At 43.7% G+C, this 17,239-nt stretch overlaps 1 protein-coding gene across 2 annotated transcripts in view; it reads left to right on the forward strand.

Annotated features, from left to right (window-relative positions):
- Window positions 1-1,296: 1,296 nt before the first annotated feature.
- The window catches only part of LOC133622900 (leucine-rich repeat transmembrane neuronal protein 4), a 206,736-nt gene continuing 190,793 nt past the window's right edge, over window positions 1,297-17,239 (forward strand). The window contains exons 1-2 of one of the 2 annotated variants that reach the window (XM_061985739.2): window positions 1,297-1,687; window positions 9,862-11,402. In XM_061985739.2, the coding sequence (XP_061841723.2) occupies window positions 1,645-1,687; window positions 9,862-11,402 (1,584 nt within the window). In that variant the 5' untranslated portion in view covers window positions 1,297-1,644. Of the gene's footprint in view, window positions 1,688-9,861; window positions 11,452-17,239 lie in introns of both variants that reach the window. The other variant, XM_061985740.2, reaches the window with a different exon arrangement.

Raw genomic sequence — 17,239 nt, forward strand, 5'->3', positions numbered from 1 at the left:
ATTTGATATTTGACGCTAATGTGTTCATCATTTCACACATAAGTCGCTCCTGAGTATAAGTCGCACCCCCGGCCAAACTATGAAAAAAACTGCCACTTACAGGTAAAAGCCAGTAAATTAGAATATTTTGAAAAACTTGATTTATTTCAGTAATTGCATTCAAAAGGTGTAACTTGTACATTATATTTATTCATTGCACACAGACTGATGCATTCAAATGTTTATTTCATTTAATTTTGATGATTTGAAGTGGCAACAAATGAAAATCCAAAATTCCGTGTGTCACAAAATTAGAATATTACTTAAGGCTAATACAAAAAAGGGATTTTTAGAAATGTTGGCCAACTGAAAATTATGAAAATGAAAAATATGAGCATGTACAATACTCAATACTTGGTTGGAGCTCCTTTTGCCTCAATTACTGCGTTAATGCGGCGTGGCATGGAGTCGATGAGTTTCTGGCACTGCTCAGGTGTTATGAGAGCCCAGGTTGCTCTGATAGTGGCCTTCAACTCTTCTGCGTTTTTGGGTCTGGCATTCTGCATCTTCCTTTTCACAATACCCCACAGATTTTCTATGGGGCTAAGGTCAGGGGAGTTGGCGGGCCAATTTAGAACAGAAATACCATGGTCCGTAAACCAGGCACGGGTAGATTTTGCGCTGTGTGCAGGCGCCAAGTCCTGTTGGAACTTGAAATCTCCATCTCCATAGAGCAGGTCAGCAGCAGGAAGCATGAAGTGCTCTAAAACTTGCTGGTAGACGGCTGCGTTGACCCTGGATCTCAGGAAACAGAGTGGACCGACACCAGCAGATGACATGGCACCCCAAACCATCACTGATGGTGGAAACTTTACACTAGACTTCAGGCAACGTGGATCCTGTGCCTCTCCTGTCTTCCTCCAGACTCTGGGACCTCGATTTCCAAAGGAAATGCAAAATTTGCATGGTTGGGTGATGGTTTGGGGTTGCCATGTCGTATAGTCGGAAAAATACGGTCCATTTTCAGAATGTGTTTGTTGTATTTTTAAACCAAAAAAATCAATCTGAAGTTGTCTTTATTTTTAAGTTATCGTGCTGTGATTTTACCAGTCGGAGTAGATGTGGCCCCCATCTGACATGACTTGCTTTAAAAAGTGATGACTTTGTAGCACAGCAGTCAGTAATGTGAGAAGACTGCGCAGTGCCACCTTCTGCCTGGCAGGGGGCGCTGCAGGACCGAGCAAGAAGTGTCGGCGGGGACTTCCATCCTGTTGCTACTCAACACATTTCATCCTTCATGACGTCGGTTGTGAGATCCACGCCATGGCGCTTCAAACTTGTCCATCTTAGACCTCGCTCTGTTTCTTTCCACTTCATCACACTTGTGTCGTGTGCGCGCCGCACATTCAACAATTGGCCGCTGGATGTTGACACCTTTTTCTCCCGCAAGACCGGCGGCGAGGCTTCGGGCGTCCGGCCGCAGCATCTCTCCCAGGACTCGGCGGGGTGGCCGCGTGACGAGTCTGCGTGGGGTCTTCACGTCGTCTCGGAGCCGCCGCCGTCCCTGACAGGTGCGCGTCGTGTGCGCCAAAGTGCGCGCGTCATACAACAATTGTTCCGGCTGCGTGGACTTTATTAGTGGAAGATGCGGAGGAGCTGGGACGCATGCAACAGAACATGAGGAGGAGTCCACACCGCGCAAGTATGGGTATGTGCTCTGCAGGCCCGCAACAGACTTTTCTTTTCAAATTCATTTTTGATCATTCACTTGATGTGCACACCTGTCTTCTATCCCCAACCTTTTGTCCACTAGGGACCCGTTTAATTTAATTTAATTTAATTTCACGGCCCTAGCTGCCTTCCATGTGTGCCAGACAAATATAGCAAATGACTGCATGAAAAATGAATACATGAAAAAAACTCCACCATAATGTTGAATTAGTGGGAGCTCCTGGACTTTTCCCTTTGCAAAAAAGCTCTCCTTGGACTTTTGTTTTTTGCTCATTTTTGCTAGTAGTAGGCTTTTTTTAGGCTTTAATATCGGCTGGGTTATAAATAATACACCACATTCAAGGACAAGAGCATGGATTTATATATAATACATCTGGAAATACTTGCCACTAGTTCCAATAGATTTCTATTTCCATGCTTAAAGTTATGTATTCATATTTTGTGCAATATTTCATACCTCGATACACTCATAGACATCTTAAAAGTAGACGCAGCATTGGATGCTGTGACGCGAGAAATTGGGCCGCCATCTTGAAGTGGTGATGAGATGAAGAGCCGGCGGGCAGCCTAAACTGACAGTTGGCAGGTAGAAAACAAAGACGCTAAACTGACAGTTGACAGGTAGAAAACAAAGATGCTAAACTGACAGTTGACATGTAGAAAACAAAAATGCTAAACTGACAGTTGACGGGTAGAAAACGAAGATGCTAAACTGACAGTTGACAGGTAGAAAACAAAGATGCTAAAATGACAGTTGATAGGTAGAAAACGAAGATGCTAAACTGACAGTTGACAGGTAGAAAACAAAGATGCTAAATTGACAGTTGACGCGTAGATAACAAAAATGCTAAACTGACAGTTGACGGGTAGAAAACGAAGATGCTAAACTGACAGTTGACAGGTAGAAAACAAAGATGCTAAACTGACAGTTGACAGGTAGAAAACAAATATGCTAAACTGACAGTTGACAGGTAGAAAACAAAGATGCTAAACTGACGGTTGGCAGGTAGAAAACAAAGATGCTAAACTGACAGTTGACAGGTAGAAAACAAAGACGCTAAACTGACAGTTGACGGGTAGAAAACAAAGATGCTAAACTGACAATTGACGGGTAGAAAATAAAGATGCTAAACTGGCAGTTGACAGGTAGAAAACAAAGATGCTAAACTGACAGTTGACAGGTAGAAAATGAAGATGCTATACTGACAGTTGACAGGTAGAAAAAAAAATGCTGAACTGACAGTTGACAGGTAGAAAACAAAGATGCTAAACTGACAGTTGACGGGTAGAAAAAAAAGATGCTGAACTTACAGTTGACGGGTAGAAAACAAAGATGCTAAACTGACAGTTGACGGGTAGAAAACAAAGATGCTAAACTGACAGTTGACGGGTAGAAAACAAAGATGCTAAACTGACAGTTGACGGGTAGAAAACGAAGATGCTAAACTGACAGTTGACAGGTAGAAAACAAAGATGCTAAAATGACAGTTGATAGGTAGAAAACGAAGATGCTAAACTGACAGTTGACAGGTAGAAAACAAAGATGCTAAATTGACAGTTGACGCGTAGATAACAAAAATGCTAAACTGACAGTTGACGGGTAGAAAACGAAGATGCTAAACTGACAGTTGACAGGTAGAAAACAAAGATGCTAAACTGACAGTTGACAGGTAGAAAACAAATATGCTAAACTGACAGTTGACAGGTAGAAAACAAAGATGCTAAACTGACGGTTGGCAGGTAGAAAACAAAGATGCTAAACTGACAGTTGACAGGTAGAAAACAAAGACGCTAAACTGACAGTTGACGGGTAGAAAACAAAGATGCTAAACTGACAATTGACGGGTAGAAAATAAAGATGCTAAACTGGCAGTTGACAGGTAGAAAACAAAGATGCTAAACTGACAGTTGACAGGTAGAAAACGAAGATGCTAAACTGGCAGTTGACAGGTAGAAAACAAAGATGCTAAACTGACAGTTGACAGGTAGAAAAAAATATGCTAAACTGACAATTGACGGGTAGAAAATAAAGATGCTAAACTGACAGTTGACAGGTAGAAAACAAAGATGCTAAACTGACAGTTGACGGGTAGAAAACAAAGATGCTAAACTGACAGTTGACAGGTAGAAAACAAAAATGCTAAACTGACAGTTGACGGGTAGAAAACAAAAATGCTAAACTGACAGTTGACGGGAAGAAAACAAAGATGCTAAACTGACAGTTGACGGGTAGAAAACAAAGATGCTAAACTGACAGTTAACGGGCAGAAAATGAAGATGCTAAACTGACAGTTGACGGGTAGAAAACAAAGATGCTAAACTGACAGTTGACAGGGAGAAAACAAAGATGCTAAACTGACAGTTGACGGGTAGAAAACAAAGATGCTAAACTGACAGTTGACAGGTAAAAAACAAAGACGCTAAACTGACAGTTGACAGGTAGAAAACAAAGATGCTAAACTGACAGTTGACGGGTAGAAAACGAAGATGCTAAACTGACAGTTGACGGGTAGAAAACAAATATGCTAAACTGACAGTTGACAGGTAGAAAACAAAGATGCTAAACTGACAGTTGACAGGTAGAAAACAAAGATGCTAAACTGACAGTTGACAGGTAGAAAACAAAGATGCTAAACTGACAGTTTACAGGTAGAAAACAAATATGCTAAACTGACAATTGACGGGTAGAAAACAAAGATGCTAAACTGACAGTTGACGGGTAGAAAACAAAGATGCTAAACTGACAGTTGACAGGTAGAAAACAAAGATGCTAAACTGACAGTTGACGGGTAGAAAACAAAGATGCTGAACTTACAGTTGACAGGTAGAAAACAAAGATGCTAAACTGACAGTTGACAGGTAGAAAACAAAGATGCTAAACTGACAGTTGACGGGTAGAAAACGAAGATGCTAAACACACAGTTGACAGGTAGAAAACAAAGATGCTAAACTGACAGTTGACATGTAGAAAACAAAGATGCTAAACCAACAGTTGACAGGTAGAAAACAAAGACGCTAAACTGACAGTTGACGGGTAAAAAACAAAGACGCTAAACTGACAGTTAACAGGTAGAAAACAAAGATGCTAAACTGACAGTTGACAGGTAGAAAACGAAGATGCTAAACTGACAGTTGACATGTAGAAAACAAAGATGCTAAACTGACAGTTGACAGGTAGAAAACAAAGATGCTAAACTGACAGTTGACAGGTAGAAAACGAAGATGCTAAACTGACAGTTGACATGTAGAAAACAAAGATGCTAAACTGACAGTTGACGGGTAGAAAACAAAGATGCTAAACTGACAGTTGACGGGTAAAAAACAAAGATGCTAAACTTGACAGTTGACGGGTAGAAAACAAAGATGCTAAACCTACAGTTGACAGGTAGAAAACATAGATGCAAAACTTGACAGTTGACATGTAGAAAACAAAGATGCTAAACTGACAGTTGACAGGTAGAAAACAAAAATGGTGTTCAGGGTTTTCCTACTCAAATGAGCGGACTGTTGAAAATAGGAATCGGGGGATTACTTTTCACGAGTAAGATTGAACATTAACGTACTATTGGTTGTATTTTGTGAAAATAATATTAGCACAGAGTTGAGAAGGAGCAAAGATCTTCAATAATACTAAAATGGTAGCCGCTAGCAAACAAGAGTATGACCATGATAGAATTGCTTGTCAATGAAATTAATTACATTTAAAAATGTCATACTTGAATAACATAAAGTTGAAATAAATGACGAAGATAAAGATTGTAAAAGCCAACAGGGGTAAAAGTTAGGACCACAGTCCACATCCCAACACCCGGATTGTATATAATTCAATGTATATACTCTGACGATGAACTTGTGTGATGATTGTATTATGATGATAGTATATATTTGTACCATGAATTGATTTACGTGGACCCCGACTTAAAGAAGTTAAAAAACTTATTGGGGTGTTACCATTTAGTGGTCAATTGTACGGAATATGTACTGTACTGTGCAATCTACTAATAAACGTTTCAATCAATCAATCAAACAATGGGGGGGTAATATATGTTAGCTAACTAGACAATCAGATGGACAGTGGCTATAAAGTATTATACAAGTCAACATTTAGTCTAGCTTTCCAACCCAATTTTTATGTAGGATATACGCATGTATATATAACCTCATCATATTGTTTCTTCAATGTAAAAATAGCTGACTGTTTTTTTTCCCCCTTCTCTGGGATTATATTCCCAGTTTCGATCTCGGACGTCTGGTCACTTATAGCATACAAGAATATTCTATTACTGTTAAGTAAACTATGAATAATAAAACATGTGTCCTTAGGTAAGATGAATTAAATGCGCTGCCACTTCATTGCTCCTGCCAAATGAATTGCACTGAGTGGAGCGGATCACCACTCCAAGATGGCGGCCCCGCGTCTCATCAGCGCCAGTAGGCAGTATCGCTCCATGCTGCGTACCCTTACAACATGTCTAAGGATGCACTAATGTTAGCTTTTTTGGTCCAATTTTCCATGTGTAAATACATGTGCTATTGCTAACTACTTGTGTAATAGGACAGTGTTCAATAATACCAGCACTTTTAACATACTAGGAGATGTGTATTTTCTACCTTCAGCACAATTGTTATATGCGACAATTTAGCACTTCTCCTGAGATGGGTAGGTTGTGAGTTCAAACCCCGGCCGAGTCATACCAAAGACGATAAAAATGGGACCGATTACCTCCCTGCTTGGTACTCAGCATCAAGGGTTGGAATTGGGGGTTAAATCACCAAAAATGATTCCTGGGCACGGCCGTCGCTGCTGCTCACTGCTCCCCTCACCTCCCAGGGGGTGATCAAGGGTGATGGGTCAAATGCAGAGAATAATTTCGCCAGACCTAGTGTGTGTGTGACAATCATTTAACTACTATGGTCACTTTGTTCCTGATCCGCCCTGATCTGAGGTCATCAACCTGCCACAGACTGCAGATGGAAGCTAGCTTTTGGCTACGATTTGGCACCTTTACATTTTATATGTTTATTAATTTGCATTGTGCCGTGTAACAAAGATGTAACAAATATAGTAAATGGCGACATTCTATCAGAAGTTTTATAATACATCTATGACCAAGCTTATTGGTGTGTCTGGTGGGACTGGCCAAAGTTAAGTAGGAGAAAATGCGGGCGGTTCTAAATGATTTAATGTCTCTGTGGGGCCCGGTAGAAAATGCGTCGCGGACTTGTGCCGGTCTCCGGACCAGTGGTTGGGGACCCCTGTTCTATTGCATGTCTCCCCGAGGCTTCTAAAAGATGACTGCAGCCTTCAGGAGAGTGGGGGTGGACCTTTACTCATTTTTGACAGATTACCTGCATGTGTTATTCCCTGTTTTTTTGGTGAAGGTCGATCAGTTTAGTTTTTTTTTTTTAATTCTTTCCAATTCACTTTAGTGCAGGGGTGTCAAAGTCATTTTTGATCGGGGGCCACACGGAGAGAAAATCTATTCCCAAGTGAGCCGGACTGGTAAAATCACGGCACGATAACTTAAAAATTGTCATGTCTGCGTAATCATGTTTTGTTTAGTTATAGGACTCTTTAGTTTCTGTCTTTTTACTGTCACGACTTGGTCTTGGGTGTTTGCTTTTCCGGGATGCAACGGAAAGTTGGCTCGGGCGAGACGGGAATGTAAGTACATTTTTTATTTAAAGACTATAAATACAAAAAAAAAGGATCAAACAAAAAGCGCGCACATAGGCGGAGAATAAACTATGAAACCAAAAGACTATAGCAAAAAAGTACAAATGAAAAGCACGCACAGTGGCGGAGAACAAACTATGAAAAACAAAAAGACTATAAACATGGAACAAAAACTTACTATGACAAGGGACATGAAGCAGGATATTAGAGGATGAAGAGTGTACAGAAGCATAAATGTGGAGAGGTCGTCAGAAAGACAAACTGAAAAACACTGAACTTAAATACTACAGACATGATTAACGAAAACAGGTGCGTGACTCAAGACGTGAAACAGGTGCGTGACGTGACAGGTGAAAACTAATGGGTTGCTATGGTGACAATCAAGAGTGCACAATGAGTCCAAACGTGGAACAGGTGAAACTAATGGGGTAATCATGGAAACAAGACAAGGGAGTGAAAAGACAGAAACTAAAGAGTCCTATAACTAAACAAAACATGATTACACAGACATGACAAAAATAAAGGCAAGTTCGGATTGTTTTCCTATGTTTAAAAATAGAACAAGCACATTCTGAAATTGTAGAAATCATAAAACTTAAAGTATCTTTTGACACACAAAAACATGTGCGCCGTTTATTCTGTCAAAGACGAGACTGAATGAATGCTTAGATCAAAGACACTCAAAACGGCAGTCACAACGACGGTCACTTAAAGGGGACGCACCAAATGACTCACCCTTAACTGCATAATGTATATGAATGCTAAACAAGAACACGATTGTTATGTGCACAATAGAACAATGACGGTGAATAATGACGACAAAGTCAAGTAAACAGGTGTGGTGAATTATGCCCTTTATTTGACGTTATTTATACTTTCTAAATCAATGATGTGATAATGTTCATCAGTCAACTCATTGGTGTTCGTTATCATTATATCAACATAAAAAAAAATAATATCAAAATCAAATTACACGATGTTATTTATGTAGTTTGATTATTTTCCTCGACTGATGTACTAACATCATCCATCCATTTTCTTCCGCTTATCCGAGGTCGGGTCGCGGGGGCAGCAGCCTAAGCAGGGAAGCCCAGACTTCCCTCTCCCCAGCCACTTCGTCCAGCTCTTCCTGTGGGACTCCGAGGCGTTCCCAGGCCAGCCGGGAGACATAGTCTTCCCAACGTGTCCTGGGTCTTCCCCGCAGCCTCCTACCGGTCGGACGTGCCCTAAACACCTCCCTAGGGAGGCGTTCGGGTGGCATCCTGACCAGATGCCCGAACCACCTCATCTGGCTCCTCTCGATGTGGAGGAGCAGCGGCTTTACTTTGAGCTCCCCCCGGATGACAGAGCTTCTCACCCTATCTCTAAGGGAGAGCCCCGCCACCCGGCGGAGGAAACTCATTTGGGCCGCTTGTACCCGTGATCTTGTCCTTTCAGTCATAACCCAAAGCTCATGACCATAGGTGAGGATGGGAACGTAGATCGACCGGTAAATTGAGAGCTTTGCCTTCCGGCTCAGCTCCTTCTTCACCACAACGGATCGATACAGCGTCCGCATTACTGAAGACGCCGCACCGATCCGCCTGTCGATCTCACGATCCACTCTTCCCTCACTCGTGAACAAGACTCCGAGGTACTTGAACTCCTCCACTTGGGGCAAGATCTCCTCCCCAACCCGGAGATGGCACTCCACCCTTTTCCGGGTGAGAACCATGGACTCGGACTTGGAGGTGCTGATTCTCATCCCAGTCGCTTCACACTTGGCTGCGAACCGATCCAGTGAGAGCTGAAGATCCTGGCCAGATGAAGCCATCAGGACCACATCATCTGCAAAAAGCAGAGACCTAATCCTGCAGCCTCCAAACCAGATCCCCTCAACGCCTTGACTGCGCCTAGAAATTCTGTCCATAAAAGTTATGAACAGAATGGGTGACAAAGGGCAGCCTTGGCGGAGTCCAACCCTCACTGGAAACGTGTCCGACTTACTGCCGGCAATGCGGACCAAGCTCTGGCACTGAGCATACAGGGAGCGGACTGCCACAATCAGACAGTCCGATACCCCATACTCTCTGAGCACTCCCCACAGGACTTCCCGAGGGACACGGTCGAATGCCTTCTCCAAGTCCACAAAACACATGTAGACTGGTTGGGCAAACTCCCATGCACCCTCAAGGACCCTGCCCAGAGTATAGAGCTGGTCCACAGTTCTACTAACATCATGTGCTTTATTTTTGTACATATGTAGCATCATCTACAAAGATACAAATAATTGCTATTGCGACATCTAGTGGACACATTTAGAACAGCAGTTTCTTTTATTCCAAAATGTCAAGGTTAATTTTTATACTTAGCAAACCAGACCAGATAAAACCTGTCCGCCGGCCTGATCCAGCCCTCCGGCCGTACGTTTGACACTCCTGCTTTAGTGTGTTATTGCGCTCCTTGAGCATTCACTCGTGTGTTTTTGTTTGCAGGATTTCCTGTGCTTTGCAGATGGCTGGTGTTCATAGCGGCGGTGCCCGCCTGGCTGCTGGCGGCTCCAAACGGCAACCGCGAGCGTCCCTGCCTTCCGAGCTGCAGATGCGACGGCAAAATAATCTACTGCGAATCCAACGCGTTCCGTGACGTGCCGAGCAACGTGTCCGTGGGAACGCAGGGACTCTCGCTGCGTTACAACAGCCTGATGAACCTCAGGGCCCACCAGTTTGCGGGTCTCAGTCAGCTGGTTTGGTTGTACCTTGACCACAACTACATCGGCGCCGTGGACGGCCAAGCGTTCCACGGCATACGCAGGCTCAAAGAATTGATTCTCAGCTCCAATAAGATCACCCTGCTTAAGAACAACACTTTCCATGATGTACCCAACCTCCGCAATCTGGACCTCTCCTACAATAAACTGCAGGTACTCCAGCCTAATCAATTTGTGGGGCTGAGGAAGTTACTTAGTTTACACTTGAGGTCCAATTCTTTGAAAACTGTCCCCATGCGGGTTTTCCTTGACTGCCGCAACCTGGAATTCCTGGATATTGGCTACAACAGGCTACGGAGTCTCACTCGTAACGCCTTCGCCGGACTCTTCAAGCTCACCGAGCTGCATTTGGAGCACAACCAGTTTTCCAAGATCAATTTTGCACATTTCCCCCGCCTGACCAACCTGAGGGCCCTCTACTTGCAATGGAACCGCATCAAAGTGCTGACTCAGGGCCTGCCGTGGATGTGGACTTCCCTGCAAAAGCTCGACCTGTCTGGAAACGAAGTCCAGACCTTGGACCCGAGTACGTTCCAATGCCTGCCCAACCTCCAGACGCTCAACCTGGACTCCAACAAACTGAACAACGTGTCTCAGCAGACAGTGGAGACTTGGATCTCCCTCACCACCATAAGTCTGGCGGGTAATCTGTGGTACTGCAACCCAAACATATGTCCCCTAGTGGACTGGCTCAAGGCCTTCAAAGGGAACAAGGAGACCACTATGATCTGCACAGGCCCTAAGGAGGCACAAGGAGAAAAAGTAAGCGATGTGGTGGAGACTTATAACATTTGCACAGTAACGCCGAGCCCCATTACCTCGACAAGGGCACCGCTCACGTCTGCATTTCAAACCGAACCGCCCCCCCTTCCCACGCAGCCTGAAGTGGACGAGAAGTTCACAGGGAACAGGACAGCAACCCCAACCCCTACCCAGGCCTCCCCCACCATCCCTTTACCAGATTCCGAGTACGTGTCCTTCCATAAGATCATCGCCGGTAGCGTGGCTCTGCTGCTGTCCGTGGCTATCATCCTCCTTGTTATTTACGTCTCATGGAAGCGCTATCCCAGCAGCATCAAACAACTTCAGCAGCGCTCGGCGGTCAAAAAGCGGCAGAAAAAAACCCGGGAGACCGAGCGCTCGCTTAGTTCGCCGCTGCAAGAGTATTACGTGGACTACAAGCCTTCGCACTCAGAGACAATGGATGTGCTGGTTAATGGGACAGGACCTTACACATACACCATCTCAGGCTCCAGGGAATGTGAGGTATGACCCTTGCCCTCCAAAAATCCATTTCCACTGCGAGGCATGAGAGGTAAATTTTCTAACAATCTGTGGCGACCAAACGCCATCCTTCCCCGTGTGCCCCTTGTCTCTTTTGGGTTCAGGAAGTAAAGGCCATTGCACTGTGATTTGCTTTTCAATACCTTGGGAGTCACATAGAATCCCCAATAGTGGAAATCACACGTAAAGTCAAATATACAGGTAAAAGCCAGTAAATTAGAATATTTTGAAAAACTTGATTTATTTCAGTAATTGCATTCAAAAGGTGTAACTTGTACATTATATTTATTCATTGCACACAGACTGATGCATTCAAATGTTTATTTCATTTAATTTTGATGATTTGAAGTGGCAACAAATGAAAACCCAAAATTCCGTGTGTCACAAAATTAGAATATTACTTAAGGCTAATACAAAAAAGGGATTTTTAGAAATGTTGGCCAACTGAAAAGTATGAAAATGAAAAATATGAGCATGTACAATACTCAATACTTGGTTGGAGCTCCTTTTGCCTCAATTACTGCGTTAATGCGGCGTGGCATGGAGTCCATGAGTTTCTGGCACTGCTCAGGTGTTATGAGAGCCCAGGTTGCTCTGATAGTGGCCTTCAACTCTTCTGCGTTTTTGGGTCTGTCATTCTGCATCTTCTTTTTCACAATACCCCACAGATTTTCTATGGGGCTAAGGTCAGGGGAGTTGGCGGGCCAATTTAGAAGAGAAATACCATGGTCCGTAAACCAGGCACGGGTAGATTTTGCGCTGTGTGCAGGCGCCAAGTCCTGTTGGAACTTGAAATCTCCATCTCCATAGAGCAGGTCAGCAGCAGGAAGCATGAAGTGCTCTAAAACTTGCTGGTAGACGGCTGCGTTGACCCTGGATCTCAGGAAACAGAGTGGACCGACACCAGCAGATGACATGGCACCCCAAACCATCACTGATGGTGGAAACTTTACACTAGACTTCAGGCAACGTGGATCCTGTGCCTCTCCTGTCTTCCTCCAGACTCTGGGACCTCGATTTCCAAAGGAAATGCAAAATTTGCATGGTTGGGTGATGGTTTGGGGTGCCATGTCATCTGCTGGTGTCGGTCCACTCTGTTTCCTGAGATCCAGGGTCAACGCAGCCGTCTACCAGCAAGTTTTAGAGCACTTTATGCTTCCTGCTGCTGACCTGCTCTATGGAGATGGAGATTTCAAGTTCCAACAGGACTTAGCGCCTGCACACAGCGCAAAATCTACCCGTGCCTGGTTTACGGACCATGGTATTTCTGTTCTAAATTGGCCCGCCAACTCCCCTGACCTAAGCCCCATAGAAAATCTGTGGGGTTTTGTGAAAAGGAAGATGCAGAATGCCAGACCCAAAAACGCAGAAGAGTTGAAGGCCACTATCAGAGCAACCTGGGCTCTCATAACACCTGAGCAGTGCCAGAAACTCATCGACTCCATGCCACGCCGCATTAATGCAGTAATTGAGGCAAAAGGAGCTCCAACCAAGTATTGAGTATTGTACATGCTCATATTTTTCATTTTCATACTTTTCAGTTGGCCAACATTTCTAAAAATCCCTTTTTTGTATTAGCCTTAAGTAATATTCTAATTTTGTGACACACGGAATTTTGGATTTTCATTTGTTGCCACTTCAAATCATCAAAATTAAATGAAATAAACATTTGAATGCATCAGTCTGTGTGCAATGAATAAATATAATGTACAAGTTACACCTTTTGAATGCAATTACTGAAATAAATCAAGTTTTTCAAAATATTCTAATTTACTGGCTTTTACCTGTAGAAAAAGTAGCTTCATCTTCCACTCTAGACATAACAGCGGCTATTGACGCTCCTCAATCTTTTCTATTCTCAAATGACTGCAGTTCCCAAAGGGATGTATGAGATCAAGTCACTGTGCAGGTGGTCCTCTGCTGTCCCGTACCGGTCATGTGACTCCCGTATATGTTGTCTGGTGTGTCCAATGTGAACAACTAGCATCTACGGGAGACATAATCACATTTATTCATCGTCCTAGATTCCATTCTCCCGCAGTGGAGCAATCCTGCACGTGTTATATTGCTCATTAGTCTGATTCACAAAGTTTGGTTAGGATAATAACTCAGAGCTCATTCTTGGCTGCATGTGTATCTTTGCATACTAATCCTTCTGCCTGCCTAACAAACTTTTTACTCAAAGAGTTGAGGTGTGTTGATTAAAGCCAGCTCTCTTGTAAGTGACTTTAAAACAGCGTCTGGCACCGAGAGATTGAGACTGAAAGCCTTGGCGGGAATCACAGATCAATTTTCTCATGTTTAATTAGGCCCTGGTTTTTTTGCATGTGTCGCCTTCTTGCATCTGTCTTCCTTTGCTGTTTTAGCATTGAGTTGGTGGTGATTTACAGCTACTGCGCTAGAGATATTGTAGTGTCGAGGGGCTCAAACTTTCTGCTGAAATAATGACTTTAAAGTCTCATCTCAAACTTGTTTACAGTCACTTTGGCCCTCTAAACAAAGAGCCATTAAGCATTATGTTAAGGACGCCCAGGGGTTCAGAATCAGAATCAGAATCAGAATCAGCTTTATTGTCATTACGCAAGGTAACAAGATTGAGGCCATTCCATACAGTGCGATGTGTGCATGCTAGAAAAACAATGTGCAAATATATAAAAATATAAAAAATGTAGAAGTGCAATGAATATGGTGTGAAATGAATATATACATGAAAAAAACAAAAAACAAACAAAAACAGGGTGGTTGGTGGAATGGGTTATTGCACCGAAGAGAAGGCAGTTATGAGGGACAATGGGGCAGTCCGTTCAGGATGGTTATGGCCCTGGGGAAGAAGCTGTTCTTTAGCCTGTTTGTTTTGGTTTTAATGCACCTGTAGCGCTTCCCAGAGGGCAGCAGGTGGAACAGGTCAGAGCCAGGGTGGGTGCTGTCCTTGATGATGGCACTGGCTCTGTTGAGGCAGCGGGAGGTGTAGATGTCCGTCAGAGAGGGGAGAGGGCGGCCGATGATCTTCTGAGCCGTCTTGACCACTCTTTGCAGCCTCTCCCTGTCTGCTGCAGTGCAGCTGCCGTACCATACCGTAATACAGTAGGTCAGCAGGCTCTCGATGGACGAGCGGTAGAAGGTCAGCAGCAGGTCAGGCTTCAGGTTGTATTTCCCGAGGACTCTAAGGAAGTGTAGCCGCTGCTGAGCCTTCTTGATGATTGATGTGGTGTTGACTGTCCAGGAGAAGTCATTAGAGATGTGGACTCCAAGGTACCTGAAGGTGTGGACCCTCTCTACACGCTCGCCATTGATGTAGAGGGGGGCAGGGTTGGTGCTGCTCCTCCTGAAGTTGACGATGATCTCTCTGGTCTTGCTGGTGTTGAGAGCGAGGTTGTTCTCCGAAGACCAGGCCGTCAGCTTCAGGACCTCCTCTCTGTAGGCAGCCTCGTCACCCCTGTAGTCTGTACATAGCAGTGTTTCCCACACATTCATTTATTTGTGGCGGCCCGCCACGAAAGAATTACGTCCGCCACAAATGGATTTTTCGGCTTTTGACTCGCTCGACCGCTCATAAAAGCAATGGGACTGTCTGTGAATGTTGCTTGTAGTTACAACTCCGGTGCAGTAGGTGGGCCAGAAGAAGAAGAAGAAGAGGGACGGACGGGATCAAAATACGAGGGTAATATAGGTTATAGCTGCATCGCTCGCGGCTCGTCATATATTTAACGTTAATCCGCGATTTCACCGAGCGTTTCACTGACGGTGAGCAGCCTGACGCTGCTTCATTAACACCGCCGCTGTTTGACTCGGGGTCCGGGGCAGACGCACGTACACTCTTAGAAATAAAAGTGCTAAGTAGAACCATATAAGGTTCTTCGGCTCGTCCTCATAGGAGAACCCTTTTTGGCTCCAGGTAGAACCTTTTTATAAAGGTTCCACCTGGAACCCTTTCGGAGGGTTCTACCTAGAACTGTGTGTGTAAGGTTCCACCCAGAACCCCCCATGAGAGGTTCTACAAAGAACCCACGCAGGGAGTTCCACTAAGAACCCTTTCATGTTTCAAGGGTTTCATCTAGAACCCACACAGGGAGTTCCACTAAGAACCCTTTCGTATTTCAAGGGTTTCATTTAGAACCCACACAGGGAGTTCCACTAAGAACCCTTTCGTATTTCAAGGGTTTCATCTAGAACCCACACAGGGAGTTCCACTAAGAACCCTTTTGTATTTCAAGACTTTCATCTAGAACCCACGCAGGGAGTTCCACTAAGAACCCTTTCGTATTTCAAGGGTTTCATCTAGAACCCACACAGGGAGTTCCACTAAGAACCCTTTCGTTTGTCAAGGGTTTCATCTAGAACCCATGCAGGGAGTTCCACTAAGAACCCTTTCAGGTTTCAAGGGTTTCATCTAGAACCCACACAGGGAGTTCCACAAAGAACTCTTTCATGTTTCAAGGGTTTCATCTAGACCTGACACAGGGGGTTCTAAAAACATCCCTTTTCAAAGGTTTTCACCGATAACCGTCTTGGCTTCTGAGGGTTCTATAAAGAACCATATTGTATTCTACAGATCAGTTTAGTTCATATTATATTGTGGTCATTTATCATGTTGACATAGAACAAACATTCAAAACATTTTAATGAGAAAAACATTTATTTAAAGATAGGCACCATTATTGGCAAATGTTATCAGGAAGTATGTCCCTGGTGACACAGGATCTTACCCATGCTTCCAACAATCCCTGAAGAACTCTTTCTTCCAAAAACGGTTCTCTGGATCAAAATAGTTCTTACTGGAACCCTTAGTGTTAGTGAGAACCCTTTTAAAACCAATTATTCAGAAAAGGGGTTTTAAAGGGTTCTCTGGATCAAAATGGTTCTTACTGGAACCATTAGCGTTACCAAGAAGCCTTGAAAAACCCTTTCTTCGGGAAAGGGTTTTTCAGAAGCAAATGGTTCCAGTTAGAACCTCAGCCCTTGTAGAAGAACCCTTTTAGAACCCTTATTTCTAAGAGTGTAGTAACAATCACCTGTTTTCATACCGACGAGCTAACGTGTCCAGGTTATAACCCTGTTGTCAATAAACACACGTGGACTGAAGTTAAATTGTCCACTGTCCACTGCAGCATGTGAATGCAATGAAAAGAATCAAATCTGAGCCAACCGGCTGTTAAAATGTTGTCCAGGTTAATGTTTTGGCCATTAAAGGCCCTTCATTTCAAGATTTCAACTGTGATCGGGCTTTAAACAGGTGGCTGACCTGCTCAGATGAGTGTAACTGCTACTGGTAATGTGAAATAGCATTTAATTTTACATGTATGCAATGCCATTTAAATGTAATTATAGATAATAATAATAATAAATACTGTGTAGTGTTGTAAATAGTCAACGGGAAGGATTTTAGTAAGATATAAGCCATGAGCACTACACAGCCAGAAAAAAACCTAGGCAGGACAAGTAAAAAATATTGGGGCAAGTAGATTTGAGAAGTCGGGCAAGTAGAAAACAACCATAACGTTGAACCCTGCATGTGTTGAGCTGCTGGTTAGACGGCACTGTACATAGAGCGCTTCTGCTCGTTAGTAATACATTCTAATGTTGGATGTTCACTCCTTCACACAGACGAGTATAGAAAAATATTTTCAACGGCCGAAAAGGGCTCGACTTGGAAAGGAGGTAGGCCTACAGTCCGGACCACAGGTGCGACCTGTTCAGCAGCAGCAGGAGGAGGAGGAGGAGGTTGACTGACTGTGGCAGGACACCTCTGCCTCTGTTTCACTTCATGTTGCTGGTAAATAATATGGTTGTAGTAGTAGGCTAAAGTTAAATTATTTAGT

Source organism: Nerophis lumbriciformis, linkage group LG12, assembly GCF_033978685.3.
Source record: "Nerophis lumbriciformis linkage group LG12, RoL_Nlum_v2.1, whole genome shotgun sequence".
NCBI classification, from domain to species: Eukaryota; Metazoa; Chordata; class Actinopteri; order Syngnathiformes; family Syngnathidae; genus Nerophis; species Nerophis lumbriciformis.